This window comes from Cyprinodon variegatus, unplaced genomic scaffold (genome assembly GCF_000732505.1).
Source record: "Cyprinodon variegatus isolate N-32 unplaced genomic scaffold, C_variegatus-1.0 Scaffold566, whole genome shotgun sequence".
Classification (NCBI taxonomy): domain Eukaryota; kingdom Metazoa; phylum Chordata; class Actinopteri; order Cyprinodontiformes; family Cyprinodontidae; genus Cyprinodon; species Cyprinodon variegatus.
Window position 1 is genome coordinate 262,371 of NW_015151019.1, and position 8,895 is coordinate 271,265.

Consider the following 8,895-nt stretch of genomic DNA (forward strand, 5'->3'; position numbering starts at 1 on the left):
TCCCAATGGAATTTCCCATTGGGAACCTACTAGCACTAAGTTTCTAACTGGTTAGCAAGATGCTTCTAACAAACCGGCCACAACCAAAGTTGCTTGCAAACCTTCTGCTACAACAACCCCGCTCTCTTGATAAAAGACCAATTACATTCACTTTATTCACTCGTGTAAAGTCGAGCACAACTCGGGAGAATTCGGAAATGCAACGGTTTAAACAGCCGCTTCCCTGCGACTTTAAAGAGGGACGGTCAATGCTAATTTCCTTTTAGACATACAATCTTGGACAGAAAAAGCTTACTTTGGCTTTCCTTCTGACCTGACCTCCTGCTTCCATAGTTTTGCTGACTAATGGTAAACTGCAAACAGGACTTCCAGTAGCTTTCCGTTCGCAGGTTTTCCACCAACAGCAGATTTGTAAAGTTCAGTCATGATAACTGCAGGATGTTAGCAGGTTGTTTGACACTCATTATGTTCCCTTGTTCTAACAGCAGGTCCTACACAGCGTCTCCAACCTGCATCTCCTGCTCAGCACTCTGCAGGTACGCCTCCTCCTGAAGACTGCATCTGCAGGATTTATATCAGAAATAAAAACATGATTGTGAAGTTTTAAGTTAATGTACATTTTAAGAAGTTTCTCTTTGTGCAAAAAGATCCGATCATAAATATTTTGATAACAGTATAGAATCATCTTAGAATTTCATGAGTTAAGTGTCTATTGTGATCGTTGATGCCTTGTGGGTCTCAGGCGGTGGTGGTCCAGCAGGACAGCTACATCGAAGACCAGCGGCAGGCCCTGAGCGAGCGTTCCTCCTCGTGCTCGTCCTTGTCATCGCGGCAGTCCTCCCGTCCCAGCTCCCTGATTGAGCAAGAGAAGCAGCGCAGCCTGGAGAAGCAGAGGCAGGAGTTGGCCTCCCTGCAAAGGCAACAGGCTGCTCTCGCCGAGGAGAGGCGGAAGAGGGAGAAGGAGTGGGAGTTGAGGGAGCAGCAGCTTTCTGAGAGAGAGTCGGCAGTGCACTCACAGGTAACGATGCATCATCTTCCCCCAGCCTTGTTCTCCATTAGGTTCTAAGCAGGTGTAGTTCTTAATATATAACGGCTGGCATTTATTTTTCAGCAGGAAAATAAATGCTGAGGGAGTCATGCTGGAGTGCTTCACAAGCTGCAGGGGGTTTCTCTTCGTCATAACACAATAAAGTGTGAAGTCTTTTGCATAAACTAGTTTTCTTCACTGCTTTGTTGTTTATCACAGGCGACCTTAGTTCCTTTCATCACACTTTTTTTAAACTTTTACTAAGATCATGAGGAAAGGTGCAAAGTAAACTTATCAGGAAATATGATTGGTTTTGGGTGATAGGATTTAGCTGCTTAGTGTTTTTTCAATGAAAGTTACACATAAGAAAAAACGTTTCAGGTCTTATTTGCTGCAACACCAGGCTTAGGTGTTGCATAAACCTTCATATCCCCAAATCTGTTAGAAAAGTTTTCAGAGGCAGAAAAGTGCCTGGACCTTGAGGGGGGGGGGTCAAAACGGCAGAACTTGAGAATTCCAGGAGTCAAGAAGGGGCTGGAAAATGGGCAAAAAGACTAGAGACTTTGTAGCAAAGCTGCTGACCGATGTCTTACAGTTGGATGAAGGACCACTGATTGACCAAGCTCATAGGGCACTGCGAGAGCGCCCAGGTGATGGTGAACCACTTGATCGTCAGGGTGCACTACTGTCATGTCTTCAATGAAATTCTGAAGAAAGTAATGCAGTCACGAAACCTCACTTATCAAGGCGAGCGAATTCAAAGCCGCTGCGCCGCTTTCACCGCAGCCAGAAACCTACTCTGTTACAAACACAGAGACAAACAGGACATACAACCATTCATGCACAAACTCCCACCTAAGGAGAATCTAGAGAAGCTAATTGACCTAACATAAGACATAAGTAGCAATGAGAATAAATATGAACATTGTTGATCACTAAACAAGAGCTAAAGCTTCGCTTGGATGTGAGTACATTATTGTACCCCTTTAAAGGACATAATATCGACTTAAAATGTTAACTGTCAAAACCTCCTAACTAGACCAAATCGGTTTTTCTTTTATTGATCGGGCGTTGCTTTCCATGAACTGGATTTATTCTTTACTGCAAGTTAGATAGAAATAACTGAAATTAACTATCAGGGGTTTAAATGAGTCAAAGGGTCGTTCCGACTACATTGTTGTGCATCAGCCACTGCAGCTTTGTTCATGTCTTATTAGCTGAGAACACTCTGAGGCATGTTTGTCTTTAAGAAATTCCATACATATGTCTCTCCACCACTGCAGGAGGAAGAGGTGCAAAAACAACAAAAGCAGCTTGAGGATGAGAAGATGGAGCTGCAGAGCAAGAAGGAAGAATACCAAAGAGACCTGGAGAGGCTGAGAGACGCCCAGAGGAAGCTGGAGAAGGAGAGGGAGGCTGTGCAGCGGCAGATCCACAGGATGGAAGAAATGCGGCTGTCTGAGGTGAGCAGGGATGTGTCAGAGACGGTAATTATAACATGAATGCTGCAGGAGAGCAGCCTCTTCTGTTAGCTTGGAGGCTACAGGTGAGCTAGGATGATACTTCAGCACAGGAAGCTGAGGCTTGAACTCACATTCTCTGAAAAGTGTATAAAGATGCTCCAGGCAGTCCAAACAGATTATCATTTACTTTATTATACTCTTCAGGAGCCAGACATTACTCTGAACATTAATAAGCATTAAACCTTCAGAATACATGTCCCTCATGTGTCTAATTCTCCTTCCTCTGCTTCCAGAGAACACCCTCCACAACGTCCGACGAATCCCTGTTCCTCGGCAGCTCTCAGTCCCTGGAGCTGGACCCACTGGAGCTCTCCTCGTCCTCCTCCTCATCCTCCACTCTCCCCAGGCTGCAGCCCCAGCGCTCCAAAACCAGTAGGAAGGGCCTGAATCCCTTCACCTCGTCCTCTGGCAGCCTCAAGAGCAGCGAGGCCAACAACCAGATCTCCAAGGGCTTCCTGCAGCTGACCAAGACCAAGAGCAAAGACGGGAAGAAGAAGAAGAAGAACAAAGGTGGTAGCGCGCAGGCGGCAGGTAGGGAATGGTAAATGATTCCAATAAATTATTCAGTGTGAATCTGTGGGTTGTAGTGGAATGTTTTACTGTCAAGGGCCCTTCTAGTTAGAGGCAGCGTGTTTGGTTAGATTAGAAAGGATGGATGGATGGATGGATGGATGGATGGATGGATGGATGGATGGATGGACGGACGGACGGACGGACGGATGGACGGACGGATGCGTGGACGGATGCGTGGATGGATGCATGGATGGATGGATGGATATTATGAATGTAAAATTAGTCTTCAGTTTGCCTCAGAAAGAAGATATAGTGAGTAAAGCCCTAAATAATTGTGTCAACTCAATATATTCACACAATATGGACTTTTAACAGGACCGGACGATTAGTGAAATTTTCCTTTATCAAAATGTTTCAATGATCTTCCATCGATCCACTCTTTGGGCTTCAGTAGCTCAGAGTGACATCACGTGATTCTTTTTTGTTCTTGGATGTTTAGCTTGGTCTATTATAAGGCAGCTGTGTTCAACATGAGTTCCTCAATAAAAGCCCGCTGTCTCTTAGGCATCCTAAAGAATCCTCATTTCAAAGAGAGGGGGTCAAAGATCTGTCTTTATTTGCTTCAACCTAATGAAATGTTTACAGGTGTGAAAATGATGGAAGGGAAAAACACATTCACTTGGAAATCTCCCCATCTAATTTAAAATAAAAGATTAATAATAAAGATTGATTTATCTTCAGGATTTTTACACATCTTCCCAAAGGGTCCTAAAAGGTTTGATTTGCACTGTTAAAAGTAGTGGTAGCTTCATGAAAATACTGCAAACATGTCATGTGATGTGATGTGTTGGCCTGCAGCAAATGAAATCATTTTCTAGGTTTCCCCCAAATCAATCTTCTTTTTTTCTATTGTTTCCATTCCTGGCCAGCCTTGACCCCTACGCTACGTTCATGGTCCTTACTGGACTTAATGAGGCGCATTAATTCTCTTCATGTATACTTTAAAAAACAACCCTTATGTAAAGCAGACAGAGGGACTAAAGGTAGAAGAATCAGTTTGGTCCACATAGCATGTTATATTTGCACAGACTACAGCACAGCCAACAGAGCTTAGTTAACGGACAAAATAATTTATTCCAGCCAGATCTAACTTTAAAGTAATCTTTTAATTTGATGTGTATTGTTTTCCTGAATGAAGTAAAGTTCTGAATGTACACTGGAAAAACAATCTAGGACAAAATATTTCTTAAATTAAGTGTATTTACCCTTAATTTGAGTAGGTAAATAAGAACTTTAAACAAGACAATGCAATTGTTTTTTTTCTTATTTTAAGTGTAGTCTTGTTCCATTAGCAAAATGTCTTTTACCTTCTCAATCCAAGAATAATTGCACTTATTTTAAGAAAAAATGACTTATCTAGATTTAGATTTTTCCAGTGTACTACGGTGCCTTCAACCTTGTATCTGATGGAGGAAGCTAAAGATTAGGGTGATTGTAAAGAGACCTTTAAAGGCCAATTTATGCTTATGACGCATAGCCTCTGCAACCGTCAAATCTGTCTCTCAAAAAAATCCTGACTACGTGTCGGAAGGTCGTAAACTCGCGCAGACCTGAAGGAGAAGTGGGCAGACAAAAAGCAGCTGTGATTGGTCCTCGGTATGCCTTTCCGGCTGTCTGTGTGGTCTTCCTTCTCGATTGGGTTTCGGAGCACGCCATTTTTAAAATTTGAGGAACAACTACAATGGACAACCTATGCCTCCTTTGTCTTTTTGCCAACTCCATTAGCAGAACCTGTTCCTCTTCGATGTCTAGCAACTCTAGATCTATCTCCGTTACCGTGATAACTTGCAGAAGCGCCATTGTTGTTTTGGAAGATAAACACTCCCGTCTGTGCCGCTGAAGTTCTCGTGACCATCTGCCCAAGTTCTTGCGAGTTCTCGAATAGGCTCCCCCTTGCGCTTTGGTGGGAAACTGCTGTGCTTCCCTAGAAATTCCAGATCGACGATGCAAAAGCATAACAGCAAAACTGGTTCGCGACAAGACCCAAGCCACATTTGATGCCCTTAAATCTAAAATCCTTGGAGATTGGAACACCGTAGATGATGCGCCACAGGAAACAAAGCCAACTTTGATACCTGTGATAAAATAAAGATGATTGATTACTGAGAAGGGTTTAAGGATATCCAAAGTTCCTTCATTTTTGGTTGAAATACAAATAAAAACAGATGCCTGACAGTGAGAAACTAGTGATAAACGGATATCATGGTTAAATGGAAATAACTGTACATCTAAAACGGCCAGAGGTATGGATAGTGGTGTGTTTTACTGTATTATAGACATATATGCTGAAGTTCATTAATTGCTACTAAATTTAAATGTGCTGGTCTGGTTCTTTTAGAATCTTATGGTCAGCAAAAGTGTATCTAAATACATATATTTTAGTTATGCATTTTTAAGGAAAACAGGCAGGTTTAAGGGGTAATTCTTTTAGTGAATGAATTCAAGGAAAAAAACAACAATTTGCATTTAAGATCTTCTGCCACCAGCAGCCATCTGTGAGCAGTTCCGATCAAAATCAGGACTGCGGAGGCTTTGACTCGTTTCATCCTTCTGAGGAGGATAAGCAGGGGATTTCTGAGTGCCCAGAACAAACAGGGGGGATGGCTGCATCAAAGTACAGCTTCGTCAGTGTTCACACAAGAGCTTGTTTTATCCATCATCGAGACGCAAGACAAACGTGAACTACACAGACATTTATCAGCAAACGGTTCTGGGTTTTAGCTCTATCAGAATGATGAGAGACAACACGCCGTAGGACGCTCATCCCTCAACCGCACACCTTTTTCTTCTCTCTTTCCACAGAGACCTGATTAGTATTTCATACGGGTCGCTGAGGCGCTGCACAGATTTGTTGCAGGAGTAAATTAGTCAGGAAAGTAAATAATTCAGCTGTCCTACATTTCAGGGGGAGTAGCAGCACCCGTAGAGCCTAAGAAAGTCTTTAAAACGAACTGATCTGTTTTGTTTTTATCCTACCTATTTTCAACATCCGTCCTGTGTTTACAGATGAGAAGCACAAATATCACAGAGAATTTGGTACTGAAAGCGAGATATGTTAGAGCGCAAATACGTTTGGAGATGAAGCGATGGCTGCGATATGAGCGGTGAACATACAGCTCCCTGAGGCGGCCTGGTGACACTTCTTTAATGGATCTCTGTGACAGTGCAGGCAGAAGGAAGGGCCCAGAAATCCAAATCCTGACAGTGACTCCTCTCTTCTCCTCTACTCCCTCAGACACTCAACACGTTCCGGAGCCCCCCATGGACGGAGAGATCTTCTTCTGCTAAGGCGCAGTGCCGTTACCCCCTCCTGCTCTTCCTCTTCATCATCACTATGAACGTGTCGCATCACTCTGGCACCTGGAGAGGAATCCTTTCTGCACATTTGACTGTTGGAATGGTTTTGCTCTAAAGAAGCACCTTTGAGGCTTTTCTAAGCTGGTACCGGTTTTCATTAGCGTGATTCCCATGTTATGTTTTGTTGGAATATCAGACATAAAAAGAAATAAAATGTGCTGCAGGTTCTTTAAAAGATGTAGACGTTTTTAAATCAAATAGGAAATAAGAAAACTATAAGATTTCTGCAATTTATGCATCAAAGCAACAAACCACTGCTTTTATTCTGTGCAGAGTGGAGGATTTCAGGAGTTTTGGTAAATTTGCAGGTCTGAGTGTTTTTAATTCTTCAAGCAAACCTTTAGAGTGTTTTCATTTGCAGCGATGAGACAGCTTACTGTGAGCATTGCATGCCCCCCCCCCCAGCTTAACAACCTGCATCGGAGGCTCCTCTGCCTCTGTGCTCCTGCTCTGCGTGCTCGGATGTGGAGGGCTGCTCGTTTCCCATCGGCTAGACCTGTTTCCAGGCGACTTCTGCCTCGCAGCGCAGCGACACCCAGTCGATTCACAATGCCACTCAGAAACAGATTAGAATTTGAGCTGACTCTGTGAGGCACCGGAACGTCCTCGACGCTAATCACATTCATTAACAGCTAATTGAAGACTGAAACCACTGAAGGGACCCTGTGTTGTCCTGGCAACATTTCTTTATCGCGGGAGCTCAGCGCTGTCCCTGTGTTTCACTCCCACATCTGCCCTCACACAAGCAGCCCGAAAACAGCATTAGATTACAACCACTCTTTTTTTATCGACTCCTGATTGTAAACAAAATGGCGAATGATGAGTAAACTAATCCCCCCCGCCATGACTTTCCACCATCCATCATGATTCCTGATGAGGTTTTGATTTATTTAAATGAGGTATGTCTCCATTTTGGAGTGAAACTCTTCAGACTTCCAGAGTAATGAAAGGATTGAGACACGTACTATCTCTCCATGTCAAATGGCTCAATTCATATCCTTTTAGTGTGTTGTAGAACCTTGGATGGATATTAGCTTGATCCTCACGTTATCCGCCTGTCGATGAGCATTTATGCAGCCCTCATCTTTCATCCGAGCCCAGACAACGGGAGGGGAGGGGGGGGTCCTTTCCTTGGTGTTTTAATTGCATGTAACGCCGCAGGTAGCATACTAATGGCTGCTGTTAAAGAGTTCAACGATCTCTTTCTTTTCTGCTCCTTTTGGCTCTGATTAAAAAGTCTGCAGGCAGAAGCGGCCGACGGTTTGAAAAAGTGAAAACGGTTGATAAAGAGAGGGAAGAAATATGCCTGTTGATTTTAACGGCTCAAACCTTTCATCATTTCATGTAGTTACTCAGTGGTTTAAGCACTTTGGTCCCAGAACATTAATACATCTTTTTTTTTTTTTTTTATTATTGTTTTTGTTTTTATTTTTTTAACTCAACAGTGATCCAAAGAGATGGTGATGCATTTAAGGTCAGAACAGATGCAGTTTTTTTTGTTAAGTTTGGATGTTAAAATAAGAATGTAGATTATCTGTGCAGATTGTCCGAATGTTTTAATCCTGTGGTTTAGACCTTCAAAGTCTATATTTTAGGCTGCACAGTTACCTGCTGGACAGGTAGGAAGCAACAAAAAAAAGAAACAAAGGTAGGTTATGAGTACAAAAGTACAGAAAATGAAAATAAGGTTTTGCAGTAACGGAACCAGCTTTGCTTCCTCGCTGCCTCTTGTCTTGTGTTGAAGCGCTTGTTGGTTAACTGGCCTGTGTCTGTGTGCAGGATTTGAATTCATGTCCAGGCGGGGTTGTTATAGTACGTCTTGTAAGAGGCTCACCGTGCCTGCCAATTACTTGCTTCATGTCCTTTGTTTATGGATTCGGTGTAATCCAGTCACAGAAACAGAGGAAAGGGCTTTTTTTTTTTTTTTTTTACTCACACAAAAAAAAGTAAGTGCTCATGTTTTGACCACCAGGGAGCACTGCACCTATAACTAAATAAACACCCCCCCTCCTCCCATTCACAGAACCAAAACAAGAATAAAAGAACAAACATGCTTCTTCCTGTGGGTCTATACTGTCCCTGCTGTGAGAAATTGACATATTTTTCTCAGCGGGTCATCAGCCTACAGAAGATAATGTGATGAGCGTGGGCTCTCACGCTCTGTGACATTTCCCCCTGCGGCATTTGTAACTGACTGAAGGAACAAATAAGTTGTCAGATTGTAATTGGTTATTCAACGCAGGCAGTCAGCAGTAGCTTTAATGTAAGTGGGGGGGGCAGAGGTAGAGAAGCATGTCTGTGCCAGGGACAATCAGCAGATGCAATTCAGGAAAACAAGCTCCCTCCCCGACGATGATGAGCCTGTCCATGAGACAGGGGGGCGGGTGCATCAGGTGAAGCCCGCGTAGCCTTAAA

General features: G+C 43.2%; 1 protein-coding gene across 3 annotated transcripts in view; it reads left to right on the forward strand.

Annotated features, from left to right (window-relative positions):
* Positions 1–8,147, forward strand: part of LOC107095711 (A-kinase anchor protein 13-like) — a 10,953-nt gene extending 2,806 nt beyond the window's left edge. Inside the window, exons 3-7 of one of the 3 annotated variants that reach the window (XM_015391954.1) lie at positions 486–536; positions 743–1,018; positions 2,311–2,490; positions 2,784–3,091; positions 6,359–8,147. In XM_015391954.1, coding sequence (XP_015247440.1) covers positions 486–536; positions 743–1,018; positions 2,311–2,490; positions 2,784–3,091; position 6,359 — 816 coding nt within the window. In that variant the 3' untranslated portion in view covers positions 6,360–8,147. The remainder of the gene's footprint in view (positions 1–485; positions 537–742; positions 1,019–2,310; positions 2,491–2,783; positions 3,092–6,358) is intronic. The other 2 variants (XM_015391952.1, XM_015391953.1) reach the window with 2 other exon arrangements.
* The last annotated feature ends 748 nt before the right edge of the window (positions 8,148–8,895 follow it).